The sequence below is a fragment of the Balaenoptera ricei genome, chromosome 3, assembly GCF_028023285.1.
Source record: "Balaenoptera ricei isolate mBalRic1 chromosome 3, mBalRic1.hap2, whole genome shotgun sequence".
Classification (NCBI taxonomy): Eukaryota; Metazoa; Chordata; class Mammalia; order Artiodactyla; family Balaenopteridae; genus Balaenoptera; species Balaenoptera ricei.
The window spans coordinates 170,819,201-170,846,164 of NC_082641.1; the positions used below are offsets into that span (position 1 = coordinate 170,819,201).

The 26,964-nt window shown below is 49.5% G+C and overlaps 2 protein-coding genes across 11 annotated transcripts in view; one reads left to right on the top strand and one right to left on the bottom strand.

Moving 5' to 3' along the window:
- MYO9B (myosin IXB) overlaps window positions 1-1,894 on the bottom strand; it is an 89,455-nt gene extending 87,561 nt beyond the window's left edge. For all 9 annotated transcript variants that reach the window (XM_059918158.1, XM_059918153.1, XM_059918160.1 and 6 more), the window contains exon 1: window positions 1,808-1,894. The gene's annotated coding sequence lies outside the window, so the exon portion shown is untranslated. The remainder of the gene's footprint in view (window positions 1-1,807) is intronic.
- A 143-nt stretch (window positions 1,895-2,037) lies between these two features.
- Window positions 2,038-25,217, top strand: HAUS8 (HAUS augmin like complex subunit 8). Of its 2 annotated transcripts, none has more exons than XM_059918163.1 (11): window positions 2,038-2,263; window positions 5,230-5,294; window positions 8,946-9,013; window positions 13,500-13,581; window positions 16,908-17,000; window positions 17,713-17,807; window positions 18,704-18,769; window positions 18,876-19,034; window positions 20,393-20,534; window positions 23,371-23,512; window positions 24,656-25,217. In XM_059918163.1, the coding sequence occupies exons 1-11, from the start codon at window positions 2,235-2,237 to the stop codon at window positions 24,846-24,848; spliced, it is 1,134 nt and encodes a 377-aa protein (XP_059774146.1). In that variant the 5' UTR covers window positions 2,038-2,234; the 3' UTR covers window positions 24,849-25,217. The 2 variants fall into 2 exon arrangements, with proteins under 2 accessions (XP_059774146.1, XP_059774148.1); XM_059918165.1 differs by having other exon boundaries at window positions 8,946-9,001.
- Window positions 25,218-26,964: the final 1,747 nt, after the last annotated feature.

The following is a 26,964-nucleotide window of genomic DNA, read 5'->3' on the forward strand; positions in this document are numbered from 1 at the left end:
ATCCATTCATTTTGCAAGTAAAGAAACAGACAAAGAGACTTGACGGAGGTTAGGACCCCCAACAGAAGACCCTCCATGACAGCCTGCCTGGCCACGCTCCCAGAGGAAGGAGACAACAGCAGGGCTGTGGAACCAGAAGATTCTGGTCCAGTTCATGGGGGTGGGGAGAGGGGGAGTGGGAGTGTCCCAGCCAGGGCAGGCCCATACTCAGAACCTGCACGAGGCATGACTGTGGGCTCTAGTCATGTGTTCTGGGGCAAGCGAGGCTGAGAGTCTTGCTTACGGAAGCTTCCATAAGGGCCAGAACATTCTAGAAGTGAACGGGGTGGTTATCTTTCTGTGGCCCTCTTTACATTCAAGCTATCCAGACTCGTGTCCTGAACGCACTATAAACCCAGGCTCCCTGGCCCTTCTAGCAGGTCCCAGACAAGGATCCCCAGGGTCGGGAAAGAAGAGAAATTAATGCTGATCAAAACGGTTTAGAGCAAGGCCCTCCCCAGAGCCAGGCCCATCAGACAACTTTCCAGCTGCCCATGTCACCTCCCACTGCTCCTGGATGCCTTAAGTGTTTGGAGACTCCAAGACCAGAACATACCTCAGGAAGGTAGGAGCTGGGACCCTCCAACTGTAAGGCACAATGTCCCCACCAGCTCCCACCTCAGACAAAGAGGTGTGGGAGAGGCTTTCCCTTAAAGACTCCTGGCCTACAAGGCGCCTGCCTGCGGCTACCGTGCCTCTCCCAGGCTGAGCTCACAGCCACCGGGGGACAGATTTCCTGTATGTCGTTTTACCCATTTAAGTCCAAGGATGCAACTCGGAGGAGGTGGTGACAGCCTAGCACATGCGGGTGTGTGCGCACCCCCTCCCGAAACCCAGTTCCGGCCTCACAGCTGGGGTGGGGGGGGGCCCAAGAGCTCCTTCCTTGCTCCCTAGAATCCCCAGGCTCTAGCCGGTCCGCTTTTAGGAGGACAGTGTTGGGTTTTCAAGTCCTGAATACCGCCCAGAAGGCGCTGAAACTAGCCTGGGTCACCCAGCAGTTGGGGGTGAAGTCAGGGATAAGATGAATCAAGAGGGTAAGACAGGCCCCCAAATCTCCATGGTCTGCACCCCAGTGTCTGAACGGGGCCATTCTAGTCCTTTCCTTTCCTCCCCTCCTCCCCAGGCTCTCCCTGGACCAGACCTCACTTCTTGCCATGGCTTCTACACCCCTTCTGCCTCCCCTCCCATCCCCCATTTCCCCTCTTACCAATTCGGCCGGCCACCGCACCAGTGGGTTCAGAGCCCCTCACATTTACTGAGCACCCACTGAGTCCCAGGCGCTGCCCTCCCTCAGGCACCATTCCTCTACCTCTTCACCGTAGGCAGACGCCCCCAGGCCGTCCTGCACCGTTCCCCCCCAATCGCACCCCGGCTGTTCCCCCACCGGCCTTGCTCCTCTCAACCCCCAGCCTGGGCCTCTCAACCCCGCCTCCTTGCTTCTCCCCCTCCCAGCCCCGTTTCCTGCGACCCCCCAACTACCACTTAAGCCACGTCCTCTTCAGAGAAGCTGCTCAAAGCCACAAGATCTGCCTCCACACTCGCCCAAAAACTCCCTCACCAGGCCCATCACATCAACTTTCTCCTTCATCGTCCCGTTCCCACTCCGTCTCCTGCAAACTCTCCACGACCCCCCAAGCTCGTTCCCGCCTCCTCGACCCCTGCTTTCGCGCCCCCCCGCAACTAACCCTTAGCCCCATCCCTCTACAAGGCAGCCCGCCGCTGCGAGCTTCGAGATCAAACACTCGACCCGCGGCCGCCCGGCACTCACCTGGGCCTTGGCCGCCGCGCGCCGCCGGTCCCGGCCCGGGTCCCCGCCCGGCAGCCAGCCCGCTGCTCTTCGGGCGCTCCGCCCCACCGCGCCCGCCGCTCCCGCCGCTCCCCCGCGCGCTCCCGCTTCCGGGTTCCGGAGGGGCGGGCCCGGGGGCGTGACGCCAGGGCGCCAAGGGGGCGGAGAAACACGAATCCCCGCCCATCACTTCCGACCCGGCCTCGTCACCGCCCCCTGCCGCTGCTGGGCGAAACCAAGTGTGAGGGGAGGACAGAGAGACGCACGCGCAGGAGGCGCCCTCTCCGCCCACAGCCACGCGCTACACGGCCCGCGGCCACCCCTCTTGTAGCTTCGCAATATGGCCTGGTCGGGGCGGGGGCGGGGGGGTTCGACTTGAAGACCCGGCCTTTGAGTTGAAGGCGGGAAAATGGCGGATACCTCGGGGCGTGGTGCTGGGTGAGTCGAGGCGCCGTGGGTCTGGATTTATGGGTGCCAGCTGGAGGACCCTGGTCAAGGGCTGGGGACAGAGGGGCAACAGAGTTGGGGAGGGAGGGTCCTTGGGGTGAGTCCGGATCAGACTCCTCTAAGAACCACCGAAGATGCGCAAGTTCTGGGAGATGGGATGCGGCCTTGCGCATGCTCGGGAGCGTGGGCTCAGGACGTTAGGGCGCGTTCGGGTCCCTGGTCAGCCGTTTCGATCCGGGGCGATTTCCGGCGAGTGGCTTAACCTCTCCGTGCCTCGCTTTCCTCCGTCGCGAAACCTGGCTGATGACGCCGCCGTTCAGTTTTGTAGGCCTAGTGTGAGACTTAAGAGCGTTTAGAATAGTGTCTGGCCCCTAAGTGTGGTCCGTCGCTATTACGATTACCGTTTTGTAGTGGATAACTGTTGGACCACTGAAGTATCTCCTTTCATTCTCCCACACGCTTTTTTCTATTCTCCCCATTTACAAATGAGATGATGGAGGCCTAGGGAGGGAAGGTCATTTGCCCAGGCTCACACAGCAAGAACAAGGGAGACAGACGTCGAACAATGACCTGGTGCCGGGCGTGATTCCTGGGCTTTGTTCATTCTGCCGATGTTTATTGTGCCTGTGCGAATTAAAATTTAGTGGGCCATCTGAAATCACTTGTTTACTCCACAGCCCCTTGTCCTAACTGTGAGATTGACGTTAGCCTCTCCGAGGTTCAGGGGAAGTACTTGAGGCTGGAATATATGTAGTGACACCCCTCCCCCACCCCTTGTCCCTGCAGGTTTGGCCTAAGTCCATTTGGTTTGGCTCCAGAGCCCTGGCTCAGACCCCAGAGGGAATCCTTGCTCTGTCTCTTTCCAGCTCTGAGACTTCCCAGGGGTGATCTGTATAAGCTTTGGGTCCTTGTCTGGAAAACAAAGATAAAGCAGGCGAACAGTTAGGTATTTGTAGGGTTGGGAGGATTCCATGAAGGAGCAGAGCAGCTGGCACCCAGCCAGCATTTGTTAAGTTGCCTCTCCCCACTGTGGCTTGGAGGTGCCCCTCAGCATGGCCTGGGTCTCACGTTGGAGTCTCCAGAGCCCACTACACAGGTGGCTGCAGTGAGCTGAGCAAGCGGACCACCACTGCTGTCACCAGTGGAGCCCATCTTGTGATGACAGCAGGATTTACTGCGCCCAGACCCCTGCCTGGCATCCTGCTGGCCCACACTGGACACCTGGGAGGCATCCCTGACTCTCCCACACCCACCAGCTGATTAGTCAGTGATTCCTACTTCATGGGACCCTCTCCTCTATCATGCCAGGCTTCATTCTTTTTTTAAATTGAGGCAAAATGCACATAACGTCAAATTAACCATTGTAAAGCGAGCAATTCGATGGCATTAAGACATTCACAACGTTGTGCAATCACCACCTCTATCTAGTTCTAGAACATTTTCATCAGCCCAGAAGGAAACCCTGTGTCCATTTGCAGTCACCCCCCCATCCTTCATGCTCCTCAGTTTGCTCCTGGTAACCACCAGTCTGCTTTCTGTCTCTGTGGATTTGCCTGTTCTGGACATTTCATATCCATGGAATCATACACCACGTGGCCTTAGTGCCTGGCTTGTTTGACTCAGGATAACATTTTTGAGATTAATTCGTTTCAGCATTATCAGTACTTCATTCCTTTTTAGGACTTAATAGTATTCAGGGTCATGATTTCTTTTTTATTTATTTATTTATTTTTGGCTGCACTGGGTCTTTGTTGCTGTGCGTGGGCTTTCTCTAGTTGAGGCGAGCAGGGGCTACTCTTCGTTGTGGTGCGCAGGCTTCTTATTGCGGTGGCTTCTCTTGTTGTGGAGCACGGACTCTAGGTGCGCGGGCTTCAGTAGGTGTGACACGCGGGCTCTAGAGCGCAGGCTTAGTTAGTTGTGGCGCACGGGCTTCGTTGCTCCGCGACATGTGGGATCTTCCCGGACCAGGGCTCGAACCTGTCCGTGTCCCTTGCATTGGCAGGCGGATTCCCAATCACTGCACCACCAGGGAAGCCCCAGGGTTCATTATTTCTTGACAGGAGTTTTGCAGCAGACTTCCGTCCCGCGCTCCCGATCACTCTTTCACCATGCCAGGGGTCCCCCAACCTTGACAGTGTTGACATCTGGGGTGCGATCGTCTCTGTGATGGGGGCCGTCCTGTGCCTTGTAGGGTGTTGAGCAGCGTCCCTGGTCTCTACCCACTGAGCCGATAGCAGCCCCCTCTGTTGTGACAATCACAGGTGTCTTCACACATCGCCAAATGTCTCCTAAGAGTCAGAATTGCCCTCAAGTGAGCACCCCTGAGTTATTTGTCTGACAAATATTTATCAAGTGCCTCCTGTCTGCCAGGCTGTTAGGGACTGAATGTGTGTATCATCCCTCACCCCCTCCTCAAATTCAGTCTTCTCCAGCTAAGCCATAGGGCTGATCAGTTCCAATTCTGCATCATTCTCCTCTGCGCCTGTGCCCTTGGTCTTGGTGATCCCTGTCTGGGAATATTCATCCTCATGTACCTGAGCAAATGGTTCTTTGTCACTCACCCCCAATCCCCACCCGTTTCTTGTCTGGAGCGCTCCCTCTTCACACTTGCCTGATAGGAAAATGCTGGTCATCCCTCTCAGGGAAGGAGCTTTGTCTGCTGTTCACCTTGTATCCTCAGTGGTATACAGCTGGCACACAAACGCCCGACGAATTAATGAGATCGAGACCTTTGAGGTTCGGCAAAAATGCTCGCTCTTCTCACTTAGGTGTTGTCCCCAGGTGACGGGGCTGGGGCTCCGTTTTCCTCCTGCCATGGAGGCGGCCCCACCTCGCAGAGATGGGCATGGGTGGTGGGTGCTGGGACTGGGCTGTCCCGAGGAAGCCCAGGTTCCTGGCTGGCTTCCCTGAGCTTTCTATCCAACTGCATTAACAAGACCCCCGTTTCCCTCTTTTAGGAAGCCTTCTGCAGGGGGTCCCAGTACTCCTAGCGGTGCTAAGATGAGAGGAAGAAGAATACAAGGTGAGTAAAATTGGAATCTACCTTTTGAAATGGAATCCACTGGAATAAAAACTGATTTTTTCTTCCCCCCCCAGTAAGTGCTTTTGGGGAAGAGAAAAACAGGCCAGAGCAGGGGAGCTGGGGCTTTACCGCCTTCTAGTCACACCTTTGGGGACCCCAAGTCTGGTTACCCAGCCCTGCAGCCAGGACCTGGTGGGGGTCATCTAGGGCAGTGGGCCCTTCCGGCCATGGGGGTCACGGGTTGTACCCAGGACTCATCACTTGGAAGTGTGGGTGAGGAGAGTGTGAGCTGAATTCATTAGGAAACATCAAAGTCTGTTTCTTCTCAGTAAGCGTGTCAGACCCTTGGGGGTGCCCACACCTCCGATGTCCACCTGTGGGTCCGGGGTCACTGTCAACAGCCCCCCTTGACTCTTGGCAGTGCCCAGTTTGGGGCTGTAGACCCAAGGATCTCCCACGTTGGCTCTCAAGCCTCTGTTAATGATGAAGTATTTTTTTGTGCCTGTGCACTAGTGCAGGTCTCAGAGAACTTGGAGCAGAATTCCAGTTCCAAATGACTGGAGGTTTATATGTTATAGCATCACAGCATCGCTGGATGATCTGGTCTGTAATATCTGTTATATTTACACAGGGTCTAGTTCTTGGACACAAATTATATCCTTCATTGTAACATGCTTCTGTGGAAAATCCACCACTCTTGAAAACAAACAGGTGCATTCTAGTTTTCCAGAAACTTGAAACTGCTTTTCAACTGTGCAAGGAACCCAGAGCCTCCTTCCTACCCTTTGCTGATGGTATTAGAAAGATCCAGTGCAGGATGGTCTCCCCCTCTTGGAACTGGGGGTGTTCTTCGCCCCAATCCTTCACTGGACATCCAGTGGCAGACCCTAGGTGTGGCTCGATTCTCTCCCCTAGACCCCGCCTGGTCCTGGCGTCAACCCTTAGGCGCCTCCTGCCTGAATGTCTGAGCCACTTGCCCTGCAGGCACGGCTCATCCCTGCCTGGGGCACGCCCGGGGCAACCAACACCTCCGTGTACAGCTCCAGGCAGCCTGTTAACTGTGGTTGTACCTCTTTTCCACTCAAGCTTGCGGCTGCAACCCCCATCTAAAGAAGGATGCAAATTAGGGCATGAAGATAATGTAATTGAAATCCCAGTCTCGGGACTGAACTGTCAAGGCAGGTGACACTGACCACATCACTCTCCCTAGTAAAAAGGGAGAGCCCTGAGCTCTGGGGGCACCTAGGAAAAGCGCAGAATCATGCATTTGACACATTGCTGAGCATCTCCTCCCTGTGAGGTGGTGGAACGTGGCAGCAAGCAAAACAGACAAGAATCCCTACCCTCAGGGGGCTTGCCACCTGGACACAGGCGGTGAATCAGGAGACATAAGGAGACACAGGGTGTATTGGACAATGACAGTGGCTGTGGATAAAACAGCAGGATGGGGGTAGCTTCCGGCCTAAGGGAGGGGCTGGGCCGAGCAGAGTCGTGAAGGCGGTAGGGGTGGCATGTGCCCGCTGGCTGGAGGAACAGGTGACACGGGACCTGCAAGGTGTCTGGAGGCACTCACCCTTCACCAGCTAATGGACCCGGAAGACAGCCTGCTGCAGCTGCCAGAGGGCCAGTCAGCCTAGAGGACAGAGCATCTCAGGGAGGGTGCAGGGCTTCCCTCGTGGCACAGTGGTTGAGAATCCGCCTGCCAATGCAATGGACACGGGTTCGAGCCCTGGTCTGGGAAGATCCCACATGCCGCGGAGCAACTGGGCCCGTGCGCCACAACTGCTGAGCCCGTGGGCCACAACTACTGAGCCCGTGGGCCACAACTACTGAGCCCGTGGGCCACAACTACTGAAGCCCATGCACCTAGACCCCGTGCTCCGCAACAGAAGCCACTGCAATAAGACTGCGCACCACAGCGAGGAGTGGCCCCCGCTCACTGCAACTAGAGAGGGCCCGCATGCAGCAACGAAGACCCAGTGCAGCCAAAAATAAATAAATAAAATAAATTTAAAAAAAGAAAAAGAAAAAGAAGGGTGCGAGTGAGTGCTGTGTGCAGCGCTGCCGCTGGCTCAGAACGAGGACTGAGAAGGGGCGGGTGGGCATCAGAGCAGGGAGGTCTCCGTGGTCTGGGTGAAAGGAGTTTCTCTGGTGCCGTGGTGACTGTGAGAGCCAGGCTGGGGTGTGGGGGGATTCAAGGGAAGGAGAGAGGAGAAGAAGAGGATCCAGCATGGCAAAGGGGAGCAGAGAAGTGGGGGGGGGGATGAGCAGTGTGACCACTGGAGAGAGGAAGTGGGGTGATACAGGGTGGGGCAGGGGGAGAGGGGTTGCCAGGGCAGTTTCCTAACGGAGTGAGGGCTGGGCTCTAGCACCCAGAGTGGGGGGTTTGTTTTACCCTAAAGCACAGAGGTCGCTCCACGTGGGGGGCCCAGGATATGGCCCTGAGGTTGGGAGGCAGCTAGATGCCCAGGTGGGAGGATCTCCTGGGGCTGCTTTTGTCTTCCCAATGAAGTAGGAAACAGGTTACCAGCTGACCAGAGGGATGACCCGGTGTAGGAAGTGGGCAGGAGGGTCTGGGAGAGGGTTCTGGGGGATCAGAACAGAGGACTGTGGATGATCACAGGGGCTGCAGCGAGAGCCCCTGGAGGTTGGGGGGACACATGGGTTTCCTTCACACACCTTCAGCGCCCCAGGGTCAGGGTGGAAAGGCACCTGGGGCTGGGCTGTCACCAAGGGATACAGACGTGTCCAGGAAGAGCATCGGTGCCTAGTGTGTCTCAGGAGAGCAGTCCTGAGCTAGGTGAGGGGTGTGGGGGATGTGAAAGGCAGTACCATGAGTGGATCAAAGATGGGCTTGGGTGGGAGAAGGGCAGTTGGGGTCATGACCACAGGGAGTGAGTTGGGGAGGGAAGAGGAGGAGAACAGGTGGCCATCTTTGGAAGATCTTTCTTCCTTTCCCTGCCCTGCCCCTGAGTCCACTTTCTGTTTTGATCTTTGGCACATATTCCTGATCTTCCTCGATCGTAGCTCCTGTGGGTCTCTTTGTCTCCGACTCTAGCCCTGGTGCTTGTATACAGCAGGTATCCCATAAATGTTCTTGCATACAGTAGGTGTTCCATATATGTTCTTTTAAAAAAGTTTTTAAAAGAGAATTATTTACTTCTTTTAATTTATTTTTGGCTGTGCTGGGTCTTTGTTGCTGCGTGCGGGCTTTTCTCTAGTTGCTGCGAGCGGGGGCTACTCTTCGTTGCTGTGCGTGGGCTTCTCATTGCGGTGGCTTCTCTTGTTGCGGAGCATGGGCTCTAGGTGCACAGGCTTCAGTAGTTGTGGCATGAGGGCTCAGTAGTTGTGGCTGTGGGCTCTAGAGCGCAGGCTCAGTAGTTGTGGTGCATGGGCTTAGTTGCTTCCCGGACGAGGGATCGAACCTGTTTCCCCTGCATTGGCAGTCAGATTCTTAACCGCTGCACCACCAGGGAACTCCCTCCATATATGTTCTTGCATATAGTAGGTGTCCCATACATGCTTGAGGCTGAGCGGGGAGGGCTGATAGCACCCAGCTCTCAGGGTGGGGGGCGGGCATCCTAGGTGCATGGTGGGTCCTCACAGTCTATGTCACAGTTTTATTAGAAACCAACAGTGTGTCCCCCACAGGTGGAAGAGTGGTCGAGTCCCGGTACTTGCAGTATGAGAAGAAAACCACCAAAAAGGTAACATACAATGTACGTTTGAAACAGTTCTGAACAGAGTTCGACGAACTTGGAATTCTGAGACAAGTCACGCCGGCCAGACACAGCCTGGTCCTGAAAGAAGCATTTTGGGGACTTGGTCCAGTTGCCTTTGGGGCTGTCATGCCCTTTGTGCCAAGGCAGGGATCTCTGTCGTGGGTGGCTGATCACTTTGAGAATCTCTTTTGCAAAGCCATGATCTCTAGTGAATCATAAAACTATTCCTGTCTCTCAACCTGGTAATTCCTTTCTGGATTCTGTCCTGAAACAATTCTGCCTAATGCCTGGCACATGGTTACCTGGCCTTGGCTGGTATTGTAAAAAATACCCGTAGGGTTTTAGAGAAAGGGTTTTAGGGGAAAAAAGACATGGCTGAATCACCCAGTGTTACAGGAAGAGTTCAGTGAACTAGCCACACCACAGAAATGATGAAACCATTGAAAATGATGGCATGAAACACTTAACAACTTGGGAACCTGCTTTGTGTGATGTTTAATGAAAATAATCATTAGATTACCCAATGACATATTTTGTTTCAGTGTGTACGTACTGATAGTGTGGTGAGGTTGTGTTATTCCATTTTCCAAATCTTTGTTTATGATAAAGTTTAGTTAAATATTAATTTCTGCTGCCTTTCTTTTACTCTGGTAGGGTGAATGGCAGGTTAATGTGGCTTAAGATTTGGCTTGAAGAAAAAGGATACCTTTACGCAAACTGATATGCTTCTTGGAGTGATTTTTTTTTTAATGGACTTAATTTTTTTAGAGCAGTTTTAGGTTCAAAGCAAAACTGAGTGGAAAGTACAGAGATTTCTCACACACACCCCCGCCTGCCCCCTCACATGCGTAGCTTCCCTGTTGTCAACATCCCGCACCAGAGTGGGGCATATTTACAGTCGATGAACCTACATTGACACATCCTTACCCAGAGTCTGTGGTTTACAGTATTGAAATGATTCTCAACAGAGGATACTAGTCCACACTTCATAATTTTAACGTTGCCTGGCAGACTTGGTTACAGCACCCCCATGTGTTTGCATGCTCTAGTATTTTAGATCTTTAAGAGCTTCTCCGTTTTCTTTTTTTTTTCCATCTTTTAAATTAAGGTGTAATTTACATAGAGGAAGTGTCACTCTTCAGCGTACAGTTCTCTGAGTTTTGACAAACACATCCAGTCACAGACCCACCACAGTCAAGATAGGGAACACTCTGTCACCACCCCCACCCCCCCACCCCCCGCAAAGTCCCCTTGTGCTCCCATGGAACCAGCCCCTCCCCACCCCAGGCAACCATGATCTGTTTTCTGTCCCTGTAGCTTTGCCTTTGCAGTAGGCTCATTTAAAAGGTGCCACCCAGGATGCAGACTCTTGCAGTCTGGTTGCTTTCATATAAAGATCCCTCCCTGTCGTTGCCTTTTACAGTTAGTGCTAGTTCCTTCTGATGGCTGAAGAATATTCCAGTGTACGGATGGACCACAGTGTGCACAGTCATTCCCTGGCAAAGGACATTTGGTTTGTTTCCCGATTTTGGCAATTATGAATAAAGCCACCTTAAACATTCCTGTGCAGAATTCTGTGTGGAAGTGTTTTCATTTCTCCCAGGAGGGGAATTGTAGGGTAAATGTCTGTTTGACTTTGTAAGTAACTGCACAGCTGTTATGCAAAGTGGCTGCCCCTTTTTACATTCCCATGAGCCACAGAGGAGAGTCAGTACTTTAGGACTGAAACCATTCTAGTGGGTGTGAAGTGGTATCTCATTGTGGTTTTAAATTGCATTTCCATAACAACTAATGATATTGAGCATCTTTTCATGTGCTTATTGGCCAGTCCTATATCTTTGGTGATGTGTCCTTTCAAATCTTTTGCGCATTAAAAAAAATGGGGTTGTTTGTTTTCTCATTATTGAGTTTTGAGGGCTCTTTCTATATCTTAGATACCAACTCTTTTTTTTTTTTTTTAAATTTTTTTTTTTAGATACCAACTCTTTATGGTGATTTGCAAATATTTTCTCCCAGTGTGTGGCTTGGCTTTCCATTCTCTTAAGTGTCTGGTGAGGAGCAGAAGTTCTCGATTTTGATGAGGTCCAATTTATCGATTTCTGCTTTTATGAAATGTGCTTTTGGTGTCCTCTCTAAGAAATCTTTGCTTTACCTAAGACCATAAAGATTTTCTCCCATGTTCTCTTCTATATGAGTTTAGGTCTGTGGTTCATTTTGAATTAATTTTTGTATCTGGTGTGATGATGGAATTAAAGTTCGTTTTTAAGTGTATGGATGTCCTCTTGTTCCAACACCATTCGTTGAAATGACTTTCCTTTCCCTGTTGTATTGTCTCATCACCTCTGTTGGAAAGCAGTGGACTATATATGTATGCATCATTTCTGGACTCTATTCTTTTCCATTGTTCTACATGTCTATCTTCAGTCCATCTCCATACTGCCCAGGTTACTGTAGCTTTGTATTATAGTAAGTCTTGAAATTGGGTTGTGTGAATTTTCCCACTCTGTTCTTTTCCAAAACTGACTCTTCTAGTTCCTTTGCCTTTCCATATGAATTTTAGCCTTAGCTTGCCATTTCCTACCAAAACTTCGGGGATTTTAATTGTATTGAATCTATGCATTAGTTCAGGGAGAATAACATCCTAAAAACACCCAAGTCTTTCAATCCATGAACATGGTATACCTCTCCCTTTATTTGAGCTTAGATTTTTTTCATCAGTGTTTTTGTAATTTCCAGCATACAGACCTTCCCCATGTTTGCTTAGGTTTACACCTAAGTATTTGGTGTTTTTTTAGTGCTATTGTGCAAGGTACTATCTTTTTTTTTCTTTCTTTCTTGAAGAAATTTTATTTGTTTGTTTAGAAATAATTCACATATAACATTATATTAGTTTTAATGTTATTTATTTATTTTTAATTTTTGGCTGCATTGGGTCTTCGTTGCTGTGTGCAGGCTTTCTCTAGTTGTGGGGAGTGCGGGCTACACTCTGATGTGGTGCTTGAGCTTCTCATTGCGGTGGCTTCTCTTGTTGCCGAGCACTGGCTCTAGGCACTCGGGCTTCAGTAGTTGTAGCTCACGGGCTCTAGAGCACAGGCTCCATAGTTGTGGCACACGGGCTTAGTTGCTCTGTGGCATGTGGGATCTTCCCAGACCAGGAATCAAACCCGTGTCCCCTGCATTGGCAGGTGGATTCTTAACCACTATACCACCAGGGAAGTCCCGATATTAGTTTTAGATGTACAACATAATGATTCAATCTTTGCAAATATTGCAAAATGATCATCACAGTAAGTCTAGTTAACATCCATCACCGCACATAGTTACAAAATTTTTTTCTTTGCTCAGAACTTTTACATGGTACTTTTTTTTTTTTTAATATTTATTTATTTAGGCTGCTCCAGGTCCTAGTTGCGGCATGTAGGATCTTCGTGTGGCACGTGGGATCTTTAGTTGTGGCATGCGGACTCTTAGTTGCGGCGTGCAGATGTCTTAGTTGTGGCATGCAGACTTCTTAGGTGCAGCATGCGAACTCTTAGTTGCGGCATGCGTGTGGGATCTAGTTCCCTGACCAGGGATCGAACCTGGGTCCCCTGCATTGGGAGCTCAGAGTCTTACCCACTGGACCACCAGGGAAGTCCCTTGGTGCTATCTTTTAATTTCAATTTCCAAAGTTGTTCATTGCTAGAAATATCTTTTTATATTGACCCTGTATCCTGCAACCTTGCTAAACTTGTTAGTTTTAGTAGTGTTTTTTAGTACGTTTTGAGATTTTCTATGTGAAGAGTCATGTCTGCAAGAAGAGAGTTTTATTTCTTCTTTTGTAACCTGTTTGCCTTTTATTTCTTATTCCTGGACTTCCAATGGGAGGTTGAATAGGAGTGGTGTCTGTACATCAAAATATTCTCACTTTTTATAAGGTCTTCTTTTTGCTTTTTTTTATTTTATTTTTTGGCAGCGCCACATGGCTTGTGGTGGGATCATAGTTCCTTGACCGGGGATTGAACCTGGGCCTTGGCAGTGAAAGTGCCGAGTCCTAACTACTGGACCACCAGGGAATTCCCTCTTTTTGCTTTTATATTGTTATAATGGCTTGCTAGCTCCATGCATTGCTTGCTTTTTTTATAACTTTTGAAGATTAATACCTGTACAAAAGCTTTGTTTTTTCTGACAACTGAAGTAATATGTTCTCTTTCCTAAACTGGCCAGTACTAAAAATTATACAGAAAATCAGTCATCTGTAATCTGCCATGTCAGAGATCATCACCAGCAAACATTTTGGTGGTTTCCTATGTTCTATGCATGTGAGGGTATCCTTTTGACAAAATTAGTTCATCCTGTATGAATGCAATTAAATGTCAGAACTCCTTGAATCTATCCCTTGCCTCAAGGTAAGAGCAGATGCAGACCTTGCAAACTGCAGAGGGGCCCCTTCTTGTGGAAGGAAAGTGTCTTGTCCCCTGAATGTCATGTATTCCCCTAACAGGCTCCTGCAGCAGATGCATTAAAGGCCAGTGGGAAGATGCCTGAAGGTGGAAGAAAACCCAACCCACTCCAGAAGAGCAAAGGTACGTAAAGATGGAAGGAGGGTGTGAAACAGCACCGAGGCTTAGGAAGTGATGAGTGTGGTGGTGAATTTTGTTTTTAAGTATGCAAGTTTAAAACTCCCTTTCCTTTCTGGGAAGTATGAGGAAAAGGAGCTTGGCAGAGAGTTTCAGCGTAAAGACAGATTTGGGGCATATGAAGATCTGAAGGGGGATGGCAGGGGAATGGGGGGAGAGTCATTTCCTTTCTGTGTGACCCCAGAGAAGAGCCACATTGCCATCATGGTGCTCCCTTGGGGCACCAGTTCCTTGATCATGTGACTGTTTCCCCACCAGAGCTCTGAGAGCAGGACTTTCAGAGAGGGTATGAGACCTCATTTTCCTGCCTCTCACTACCTTGGGTTGGGTCTTCCTCGTAATGGTCTCCCCATACCCTTTCTACTAGAAGCTTTCACCAAAGTGATATGAAAAACTTTCAGTTTTTCTGGTGGTAGACATATGTGTTTGTTATTAAACAAAATTGGAGAATGTAGCCCAGAAGGGCGGACGCTCACGTATGATCTACCACTCGGACCATCGCTGTTGGTATATTTGCTCTTCATTCCTAGTCAGTGTGCCTCAATTCTAGAAGTCTGGGAAGGCCCCTCTCCAGAGTAGCACTTCATCCAACTCCTCCGGTGCCTGCTTCACCAGCAGTGGTGGGCAACTCTTCTCTTGCATAAGAGCAAGTCACAAAAAGCAAAACTGTTTCTCGGCCTGCAAACCCTCATTCAAAATGGTGACAACTTTGAGTCCCATAGTAGAATACTAAGTATGTTCTTTTACAGCTTAGATTTCCTGCTTTATTGTTCAGATCAAGGGTCAGCAAAACTTTTCTGAGCCAGTGGTTAATATTTTAGGCTTCACAGGCCAGGCGGTCTCTGTCATAGAAACTTAACTCTGCCTTATCGCAGCGTGAAAGCAGCCACAGACAATGTGTACACAAATGTGTGTGTCTGTGCCCCAGTTATTTACAAACACAGGAAGTGGGCCGGATCTGGCCTACATGCTAGAGCTCGCTGATCCTGGCTTGGATGTTTGTCAGAAATTGTGCTGTTCCTTGACCCAGGCATGACTGAGAAGCAAGCACATGGAGCTGGAGCCGGCCTTCTAGTCGTTTCTCATGCAGTGGGGTTGAAGGCCATGTGTGAAGCTGGGAAAGCTGGCATGGCCAGAGGGGTCAAAAACTGGGCCTGCCACATTTAACAATCAGGGTTCTCAGGGCTTCCCTGGTGGCACAGTGGTTAAGAGTCCGCCTGCCAATGCAGGGGACACGGGTTCAATCCCTGGTCCAGGAAGATCCCACATGCTGCAGAGCAACTAAGCCCGTGTGCCCCAACGACTGAGCCTGCGCTCTAGAGCCCGCGAGCCACAAGTACTGAGCCCGCGTGCTGCAGCTACTGAGCCCCGCGTGCCTAGAGCCCATGCTCTGCAGCAAGAGAAGCCACCGCAGTGAGAAGCCCATGCACTGCAAAGGAGTAGCTCCCACTCGCCGCAACTAGGGAAAGCCCACGTGCAGCAACAAAGACCCAACACAGCCAAAAATAAATAAATAAATAAATAAAAAATCAGGGTTCTCAGCTGTGGGTTATTGAGGGGGGAGGTATGGGATGCTGGTGCGTGGAGGCCAGGGATGCTGCTTGACACCCAGCAGTGCACAGGACTGCCCGCAGCAAACAATGAACTGGTCCCTGATGTCAGTAGTACCAAGGCTGAGAAACCATAATTTAAACATAGTCATGATAACTTAGAGGGACTGCTTGTTTGAGTTCCATTGTATGGTTTGATAGGAAATTACTTTTCTTAACGGAAATGCTATACATGGAGATGACAGAACATTCAAACCAGTGGAAACGCAATAAAAAGTCATCATCTCCCACCTCTAGTTCCCATTTCTCACCTAGGAGGCAACCACTCTTGATAGATTTTTATTTATCTACCTAGCATTTTTTAAAAATTCTAACACAAATGGTACCGTAACTTATACGTATTGTGACTTCACTCTTTTCATTTCCACATATTCGTTTCCTCAACTGCATAGTTGTTCATTAAATAGTTTTCTGTCTACTTGCTAACACAACAGTGCGTTTTACATACCATTTGCTCTTTCTGCAGCCTTCTGGAACCCTTGTTTAATTGAAGCGTGCAATACACTAAGTGCCCATTTTAGATGATACAAGGAATAGTTTCACATTTCTAAATAGAAGCTAAAAGATGAAGGGAACTCCCAGGGAAGACGAACAGTCCAGAAGCTACAGGAGAAGGAAAAAAGAGCAGAGGGCAGAACAAGTATATCATGTGTTATTAGATTCTTATATCCTGAACACAGCATCTTTTATTTTATTTTATTTTATTTTTAATTGAAGTATAGTTGATTTACAGTGTTGTGTTAGTTTCAGGTATTACAGCAGAGTGGTTCAGTTATACATACATATATATATTTTTTTTATATACACACACACACACACACACACACACACAGATATATATATATATTTTCAGATTCTTTTCCCTTATGGGTTATTACAAAACATTGAGTAGAGTTCCCTATGCTATACAGTAGGTCCTTGTTTATATGTTTTTTTTTTTTTTTTTTTTTTTTTTTTTTTAAATTTATTATTTATTTATTATTTTTTTATTTTTGGCTGTGTTGGGTCTTCGTTTCTGTGCGAGGGTTTCCTCCAGTTGCGGCAAGCGGGGGCCACTCTTCATCGCGGCACGCGGGCCTCTCACTATCGCGGCCTCTCTTGCTGCGGAGCACAGGCTCCAGACGCGCAGGCTCAGTAGTTGTGGCTCACGGGCCCAGTTGCTCCGCGGCATGTGGGATCTTCCCAGACCAGGGCTCGAACCCGTGTTCCCTGCATTGGCAGGCAGACTCTCAACCACTGCGCCACCAGGGAAGCCCTATATGTTTTATACATAGTAGTGTGTATATGTTAATCCCAAACTCCTAATTTATCCCCCCCTTCCCCTTTGGTAACCATAAATTTGTTTTCTATGTCTCTGGGTCTATTTCTGTTTTGTAAATAAGTTCATTTGTATACAGCATCTTGTACTTAAACTAAGCAGAAAAGCTTATTTGTATCTTTCAGTTGTAAAGACTGCATCTCTTTTCTAGTTCTACTTTAAAATATATTCAAATTGATGGGTGGGAATTTCCAAAGGTTTTTCAGCCTTCTCTACTGCTCCCTCGTAAGAAACTGAGTTTTTAGAAGTAGGTGATATTGTACAGAAAAGTTACCTGCTCCCGGGCTTAAGTATAGAGTATCTTGCTGACTGCTGACTTCTGGGGATTCTCATTGGGCCCACAGACAGCAGTGGAATTGGCAAAGGCGACCTGCAGTCTACCTTGCTGGAAGGGCACGGCACTGCCCCACCTGACCTGGATCTCTCGGCCATTAATGGTAAGTCATTGGCTGTACCTGTCCTTTCCCCAGCTGGGGGTTGCAATGCATGTCTGAGGGCTCCCAAAATATGCTCTTCTCACCTTAAAAACACTTTTCTTTTTTTTTAATTGAAGCATAGTTGATTTACAATGTTGTATTAGTTTCAGGTGTACAGCAAATTGATTCAGTTATACGTATATATATCTATTCTTTTTCAGATTCTTTTCCCTTATAGGTTATTACAAAATATTGAGTATAGTTCCCTGTGCTATACAGTAGGTCCTTGTTGGCTATCTATTTTATATACAGTAGTGTGTATATGTTAATCCCAACCTCCTAATTTATCCCCCCCCCCACCCTTTGGTAACCATAAGTTTGTTTTCTATGTCTGTAGGTCTGTTTCTGTTTTTTATAAGTTCATTTGTATCATTTTTTTTTTAAGATTCCACATATAAGCGATATCATATGATATTTGTCTTTCTCTGTCTCACTTGTTTCACTTAGTATGATAATCTCTAGGTCCATCCATGTTGCTGCAAATGGCATTATTTCATTCTTTTATATGGCTAATATTCTGTTGTGTATATATACAACATCATCTTTATCCGTTCATCTGTTGATGGACATTTAAGTTGCTTCCATGTCTTGGGTATTGTAAATAGTGCTGCTATGAACACTGGGGTGCATGTATCTTTTCAAATTATGGATAAAACGCTTTTCTTGATCTTAGACAAAAGTGTGGTCCGAAAGACTCCACAATTAGAAAAAACGATGTCAAAGAAAGCTGAGTCATCATCATTTTCTGCCTCGAGGAAAAAGAGCCCAGTAAGTCTCTGAAATGAGAGGGAAGCCGCTATAGCGGGTTGGCTAAATGTGCCCTGTGCCACGTGCCCCTCGAAACCCTGGGGCTCCAAGAATGAACAAGCCAGCTGTGCCTTTTATTTATTTATTTATTTATTTTTGGCTGTGTTGGGTCTTCGTTTCTGTGTGAGGGCTTTCTCTAGTTGTGGCAAGCGGGGGCCACTCTTCATCGCGGTGCGCGGGCCTCTCACTATCGCGGCCTCTCTTGTTGCGGAGCACAGGCTCCAGACGCGCAGGCTCAGTAGCTGTGGCTCACGGGCCTAGTTGCTCCGCGGCATGTGGGATCTTCCCAGACCAGGGCTCGAACCCATGTCCTCTGCATTGGCAGGCAGATTCTCAACCACTGCACCACCAGGGAAGCCCTAGCTGTGCCTTTTAGAACAAAACCCTCACCCATCCTTAGAGGATTTGCAGAGTTTCAGTTTCCCCAGCTACATGTACAGGAGGGGATACAAATGCAGGATCATGTGAAAAACGAGATTGAGGCCTTGTTTGCCAGTGCCACGCTAGGGAAGGCACGAGGCCAGGCCCTGTTCACGGCAGGGAGGGCGGCCAGGCTGTGGTCTCACCCAGGTGGGAACCCCAAGTCCTGGTTCTGGCAAGGCAACAAGTTGGGGGGTGCCCTTCAGCTCGCGCTTGACGGCCCAGCTTGCAGGAAGGGACCAAACCACCTTCCTTTTCACAGAGGACTCGAAAGACTAAATGAGGAAATAGAAACGAGTTGATACACAGTCTAGAATTGTTGAATTACTGATTGAAAAAAAGTACAGACGGGTTAGGATTCTGCCCCTCCCCGGGGAAGAGAGCTGGCTTTATACCAGTTCGCGGGGAACCAGGAGTATCTTTTTCTTCTCCTGAAGGATCTCTCCGAAGCGATGGAAATGATGGAATCCCAAACACTACTCATGACTCTGCTGACCCTGAAGGTGAGGACGGAGCCTCCTGCACGCATGTCGTGGGTGGAAGGGCGGCCACTCTCAGCCGCGGAGGTGAGCTCCCCTCTGGCCTGAGCTTTTGTTTTGCATTTCCCAGATGGAAAGCGGTCTTGCTGCATTCGAAGAAAAGGCAGAAAAGAATTTATTAATTATGTGCAAAGAGAAGGAGAAGCTCCAGGAAAAAGCCCACGAGCTGAAGCGCCAATTTCTCCTGTGTCAGAGGAAGCGGGAGCTGGCAGATGTCCTGGACGCGCAGGTCAGGGGTGACCGCAGCCTCCAAGAGGCGCATCCCGGCAGCATCATCCCATGGGGGTGGTGGTGGAGTGGTTGGAGGGAGCCTTTATTGTGAGTGTCGCGCCTTGCCTCGCTCTAACTCTGTGCCCGGCTTTTGACACCACTGGGTGTTGCTGTGTGACAGTTTATCAGAGGACAAGGCGGTAATGTCAGAACCAACCAGCAAGAGGGCTCTGTCCCTTCAACAAACATGGGCATGTATTCTTGTGACTTGTATCCTGAGACTTGTGCCCAGTGACACAGATGTACTCCAGACCTGCCCAGTTGGGCCAGGGTGCTGGTGGGAGACTTGGGCTTGGTGCTGTGTGGTCAGTGCTGGGACGGGAGTGTCCACGCCAGGGAAGGTCACAGCGAACCCTGGGAGCCTAGAAAGGGCCAATTCAGGGAATGGGGCTCCTCACCCAGTAAGTATGTATCCTGGGGCCGCCATAACAAAGGACCACAGAGTGCGCGGCGGCTTAAACAATTGACATTTATTCTCTCTCAGTTCTGGAGGCTGTAAGTCTGAGATCAAGATGTCTGCAGGGTTGGTTCCTTCCAAGGGCCATGAGAGAAGGATGTGTCCCAGCTTCTCTCCTAGGCTTGTCGATGGCATCTTCTCCCTGTGTCTTGTCACCTGACTCTCTCCCTCTGAGTGTCTGTCTCCACATTTCCCCCTTTTGTAAGGGCACCTGTCATACTGATCAAGGCCCAGCTTAATGACCCCACCTTAACTGAATTACCTCTGTAAAGTCTCCAAATCAGGTCACATTCTGAGGTGCTGGGGGTTGGGATGTCAACAGAGGAATTTGTGGGGACACAATTCAGCCTGTAACACCCAGCATGTACACATGAGTGTGCCCGGCGGCCTGGCCCTGAGCTGAGAACAGGCTCCCCGTCCTCGTGGAACTCACAATGGAAGGGAAAGGAAAGACAGTCAAACAAACGAATCCTTACAACCCCCAGACGGCGTGTACAAGGGAAAAGGGGGTTGCCGGGCACGGCCTTGGTAGGGGCAGGCATGTCAGCTCAGTGCTCTGAAGCAGGAAGGCCCAGCCTTCCGGGCCCTCCTCACTGTGATCCCAGTTGAGGGCCCAGCCCTGGAACAAGCTGGAAGGCGGACACATGTTCCTGGTGAGGAGGTCCAAGCCACCTTGCTACTGGCCGGGTCATCTTGGGGGCACCTGGGAGTGAGAGGAGAGCCCACCGCACTTTGGAAGTTTCTCTGGGAGACCTGGCAGAACAGTGCTGTGTCTTAACCTCACAGGTGCCATCTGGTAAACTTCTGGGGAGGTGAGTGCAGGGCCTCGTCCCACAGGCTCCTTCCCTTTCTGCCCGCAGATCGAGATGCTGAGCCCCTGTGAGGCCATAGCTGGCTGCTTTAAGGAACGATACAAGACGTTTGCGACGGCCCTGGACACCACGAGGCATGAACTGCCCGTGAGGTCGGTCCACCTGGATGGAGACGGGCAGTGCTTCTTAGGTAGGAGACGGGGCGACTGCCTGGCAAGGGGTGGGACGAACCTCCCGTGCGCGTCGGCACCTCCTGTGTCCTGGGCGCCTCTGTCCCTTCACGTCAGGTCACGGGCCTCCTCTCAGGTAGACGGCGCGTACCCCATCAAATGGCAGAGGACACGGGGCCGGCAAGGCTGCGGTTTGTCTGGGGTCATGCCCTGAGTAAGGACTGCGTTGGGATGTGAACCTAGGTCTGTAGGACCCCCGCGGTGATCTCCCGTCCTGCTGAAAGGCCTCCTGGGGAGCCTGCGGTCTCTACAGAGGTGCTTTGGCGGCTGCGGAACAACAGGGCCACCGACCCCAACCCTGTCCTGCCTTCTAAGCAGAGCTGAGAGGGTCCCTTTCCTGTATAGCGTTCCCACCTAATACTTCACTTGAAGAAGGCGGCAAGTGTGAAGAGTGCCATCCTCGATCCTGAAATTCTCTTTAGAACAAGTATCTTCCCCAAACAAGTCTACAGCTGCCCTACAGTTTGGTCCTCCCTCCCCCACACCCCACCCTCCCTTCCTCCCTTTCTCTCTCTGAAGTATAGTTGATTTACCAATACGATGTTGTGGTAGTTTCTGCTGTACTGAAAAGTGACTTAGTTATACACATACAGACATTCTCTTTTTTTTGTATTCTTTTCCATTATGGTTTATCACAAGATACTGAATATAGTTCCCTGTGCTATATAGTGGGTCCTTGTTGTTTATCCATCCTATATATACTAGTTTGCATCTGCTAACCCCAGACTCCCACTCCATCCCTCCCCCTGCCCCTTGGCAACCACAGGTCTGTTCTCTGTGTCTGTGAGTCTGTTTCTGTTTCGTAGATAAATTCATTTATGTCATATTTTAGATTCCACATATAAGTGATGTGATATGATATTTGTCTTTTTCCGGCTTACGGCACTTACTATGATAATCTCTAGGTCCATCTGTGTTGCTGCAAATGGCATTATTTCGTTCTTTCTTATGGCTGAGTAGTATTCCATTGTATATACATACCACATATTCTTTATCCATTCATCTGTCCATGGACATTTAGGTTGCTTCCATGTCTTGGCTATTGTGAATAGTGCTGCTATGAACATAGGGATGCATGTATCTTTTTGAATTATAGTTTTGTCCGGATATATGCCCAGGAGTGGGATTGCTGGATCATACGATGTAGAGTTTGGTTATTTCTAAGCAAAGTTCTCATGAGCCACCTGAACATGTTTAGCTTGATTTTACTGCTGTAAAATCAAGCCTTTTCTAACGTGAAATAGTATACGTATGAAACGGGACCTTGAAAACTGAGCCATGTTGAACCATCATCTGTGTCCGGGTTTCTAATTTTATAATTATGGCAACCAACCGCACGTCTATATCTCTTGGTCTCCATCTCTGATAAATGCCCTAGATAGTTGCCAGGAGTTGGGATTGGGGACTGTTTGAGTTTCCTAGGGCTTCTGTAACAAAATACCACAAACCAGGTGGCTTAAAACAACAGAAATTTATTCCCTCCCAGTTTAGGGGGCTAGAAGTCCGAAATCAAGGCGTCATTGGGGTTGGATTCTTCTGGAGGCTCTAGGGGAGAATGCATCCCATGCCTCTCTCCTGGCTTTTAGTGTTCTGGCAATCTTGCCTCATGGAGCATTCCTTCAAACTCTGCCTCTGTCTTTTTTTTTTATTATTGTTTTTATTAAGCTTTTAAAAAATATTTATTTATTTGTTTATTTTTGGCTGCGTCGGGTCTTAGTTGTGGCACGCGGGATCTTTTCGTAGCAGCGCGTGGGCTCTTCATTGCGGCGTGCAGGCTCCAGAGTGTGTGGGCTCTGTAGTTGTGGCTCTCTAGTTGTGGCTTGTGTGCTCCGTTGCTGCGGCGTGCGGGCTCAGTTGCCCCACGGCACGTGGGATCCAGGGATCGAACCTGCGTCCCCTTCGTTGGAAGGAGCATTCTTAACCACTGGACCACCAGGGAAGTCACCAAGCTTTATTTTATTTTATTTTATTTTGGTTTTGTTTTTTGTTTTTTAAAATTTTTATTGCAGTATATATAGTTGATTTACAGTGTTGTGCTGCTGCCTCTGTCTTCACATGGCCTTGTTTCTGAGCACCTCTGTGTCTAAACTGCCCTTTTCTTAGAAGGACACCAGCTATTGGATTAGGCCCCTCCCTAATGACCTCATTCTAACTCCGTTACATCTACAAAGACCTCATTTCCAGTTAGGTCACGTTCACAGGTACTTGAGATTAGGACCTGAACATGTCTTTTTGGGAGGACACAGTTCAGTCCCCTGGCAAAGAAGGTATGTGTTTGTAAGAACACTTATAAGGTTCCCCAAGTGTTATAATTTACAGCTGTGACATGTGCTGGCCTCGGAGAGATGCTGGTTTTGTTAGAGCAGGGGGCACCCAGCGCAGTTGCAGGCGGCTCTCTGCTGGGGGGGCGTTGGGGGCAGAAGTGCTGGGAACCGGGAGTGGGAACCGTGGGTTTGCTCTTAAGTTACTCCTAGCCCAGATCTTCTCTGTCTTTTGGATTTGCTTCCGTTGAGGACACCGGTGCACCATTCCAGGTGTGTTCCGATGACTGCCTGGCTGGCAGACACACGTGGCCCACCACCTCGGAGCCCCGTGGTCTTAGGCAAGGGGCACAGAGGCAGTAGCAGTGCACAAGTATCTTCCTTCACGACCCTTTCTGCCTTGAGTTCATCACAATTCCTGCATAACATGAGAGCATTCCAGCAAAAGGAGAAAAATACAGTCAGCCAGCCAGCTCGTGCATCCATTGCTTGGGGCACCTTGAAACCATGGCTGACAACCCCTTTTCCCCTCCAGACAAGTTGCAGGGGGAATTGACGACCACATGCCATCTGCTGGGAGAACTTGGCATCAGCAGCTCAGAAGAAAACGCGACGGCCTTGGACCTGGTGAGGGAACTCAAGGAAATGACCCAAGAGAAGGATCTGGAGCTCCAAAGGTATTACAGAAGATATTTTTAAAAAAAATAGCGCCCCTCTCCCCGCATCTCCTCGTCGGGCAGAGATGGGCTGTTGGCGGCTGCCCTGTGGAAGGTGTGCTGTGTTCCGGAGGGCGGGCCGCTCTGGTGTTTGCAGGGGCCGAGGGTACGAGGGTCCAGCCAGGCAGGGAGAGGGGAATGGGCAAGACGCCTTCAACCCAACCAAAACTCCTGTGTGCGTTCTTGAGCAGCCAAAATAGAAGGGGGCGATCACTTCCTTGGGGTAACACAGCAGTTCGGGGGCCCTCAGATAGTTTTTTGACGCTCTGTGTGGCTCGTGAGGTCTTAGTTCCCCAGCCAGGGATCAAACCCAGGCCACAGCAGTGAAAGCACAGGGTCCTAACCACTGGACCACCAGGGAATTCCCTGGAACTTCTTATTGATGTATAAATACATATAGAAAAGCCACAGATTGTAACGGTACAGCTCAATGGCTTTCACTACTGGGCATCCTTGTGTAACCAGTGCCCAGGTCCATTCAGTCCATGTCCAGCCCCTGAAAGCCACCCGGTCCCCTTCTCTCTCTCCTCCAGGACATTTCTAACCATGAGGCTTTCCTCCACCTCTTCCAAAAAAGAATGTAGTTTTCTTCTCCTTTACAATGCCAAATGTACTTCCCGAGGTACCTGAGAGGTTTGAAAGGTACTCATGATAAACACCACCTGCTATGGCATCCCCTTCATTACTATGTGCCCCGGGATGAAATCAGACACACCAAAGTGTTCTAGATGGCCAGGGTCACAGGAGTGAATGGGGAAACACGCTCGTTTTGTGCTGATTTCCCCACTGCCGTTTATTTTGTGTGGTTGCTGGGACGGTCCCCCGTTCATGGCTCTGCCTCCCGCTCTTAGGATGGTTCCTGTCAAAGTGTTGATATTCCCTAAATATTTGTCGAGTAAACAACTCTTTTCTTTCACACCTGCCCGGTCCTGCTCTCAGGGCTTCCCTGTATGAGTCCTGTTCAGACAAAACTTATTCACCGCCGCTTTCCCACGAGCCCAAGGAGGGTCACCCTGAACCTGCCCCCCGCACCCCAACATCGCAGCTGCGAAGGTGCTCGGGCACAGAGGGTGAAAAGCTTTCATCATCGTCTTGTTTCCACAGGAGCTTTACCCATGTTATGGAACTCTCCGCCGAGGCGAGTAAAGAGGCAGCCTTAATCAACCAGGAGGCCTGGGAAAAGGCGCAGGGCCCCAAGGCCCCCAGCCAGTGGTATTTCAATCCTGAGGAGGCCATTGGTGGGGAAACTTGGGGAGAGCTAAGGAGCCTGCCCCTTTCGGGCCACGACGAGCCGTGAATCCACACGCAGGCTGTGTCCCCGACCGGAGGGGGGCCCTTCCCGCACACCATGGGGAAGGAAGCACGTCCTGTGCCCCGTGTTTGGGGTGGGGAGAGGGGGTGGACCTGCAGTGACCCACATATGATGTTCTGGAAACTTGAGCACTTTATACACTTAGCCTAGTCGTATAGTTATTGTTTCGTATGATAATCTCGTTTGATAATTTAACAAATAAAAGTGTTCTGCAGTTGAGCCTTGGTTTCTCTGTAAGGGGCAGTGATGTTCTGGAAACTTGAGCACTTTATACACTTAGCCTAGTCGTATAGTTATTGTTTTGTATGATAATCTCGTTTGATAATTTAACAAATAAAAGTGTTCTGCAGTTGAGCCTTGGTTTCTCTGTAAGGGGCAGTGGAAGGCGCGTGTTGTCCCAACTTATTCCAAAGAGCTGGTCCTGAGCCTCAGAACCTCACAGACATTATGAGTCCAGTTGACCCTTGAACACTGTGGGTTTGAATTGCAGGTCCACTTATACGTGGATCTTTTTCAGTAGTAAATACTGTAGCACGACACGATCCGTGGTTGGTTGAATCCACGATTTATAACTGCGGATACGGAGGGCAGACTGTAAGTTCTATGCAGATTTTCCACCGCACAGCCCCTAACCCCGTGTTGTTCAAGGGTAAATTGTATTTCACTTTCAAGATGATTTCATGTCCTTCAGTCACAGGGCAGTTCTGTTCAATAACCCACAGCAAGTTCAGAGTTGACCCTCAAATGGAAATTCCCCATCCAGTCCAAAGTCCCAGTGGCCATCCTTGGGGGACGCCTACACGGTTTTGCCATAGCTGCGATCTACACCCCACTCGGGACTATGGCACAGAGGATCGGTCCAGCCCACGCTTGGGCTTCTGTCTACACCACGTGGGCCCTGGCAGTCTTCCTGGTTCCCGTGGAGCCTGCCTCTGTTGACAGCTACCAGTTCCCATCTACAAGCAACTTTTTGACACTACACCCCATCCCACTATCAGTAGTTTCTTGGTTCGCCTGCCCGCATGTCATGTGGATTACCTTCCTGGTGACCAGAGGCCTAAGAGGCACTCTGTTGTCCTCACATAACTTTTCCCTTCTTGGGCTGGTGGCCAAAGCTCAGATCTATAGAAATCTGACCTTGCTCTGGCAGGAAGGTGTGACCCAACATTCTCTTTACTTTCATTAGAGCTACTGCTTATAACAATAGCCAGAGGTTAGACTTCACCATTTTTCTTGTTTATTTGCGTATCCCTAAGCACCAGTGGAGTTGGATCCAGCTCTACATTTCAATGGTAAATTTTATCTTTAACTGATGGCAGCTAAGCTGACGTTCACCCAAGAATCCAAGGTTCCTCACCCCCAACACTTTCATCCTTTATCTTCCCAACCTCCATGTTTCCATGAGCCAGGGCCATTCTAGCAAATCCCACATTCTCTGACCTTGGTTATACGGTGGTTTCTGAGTTAGGGTTTAATGGGGACAGAGTCTCAGTTTTGCAAGATGAAAAGTCTGAAAAAGTCTCAGTTTTGCAAGATGGTGCTGATGGTTGCACACCCGTGTGAATATACTTAACACCAGTGACCTGTATGCTTAGAAATGTTTACTACGGTAAATTTTATGTATTTCTTACCACAATACAAACATTTAAACAATGGGGGGAGAGTAATTATTCACAATCCAGGAACAGGATAGAAAACAATAGCAGAAGAAACTCTTCAATACATGTGTATGGTGAAGAACTAACCTTGCCTAAGAGAAATTGGGCCTGTGCTCTCAGCTCTTAGGAGGTGACTTCTAGGCCCCTGGAATGTTCTGCTGGATAGAAGTATCTGTGTGCATGAGGACTTTGGGCCATGGAGGGCTTGAGTACTGCCTTTGGAAGAGACTGGAGACTGAAAGTCAGCCATGCAGCTGTACATGACCATGCCCCAACAAAAACTCTGAGTACTGAGGCTTGGGTGAGATTCCCTAGTGAACAACATTGGTGTGTGTTGTCACACAGTGTGGCTGGTAGGGGGAATTGCCGTCTGTGAGTCTCCAGGGAGAGAGCAACTGGAAGCCCCATGTTTGGACCCCTCCTGGACCCTGCCCCATGCATCT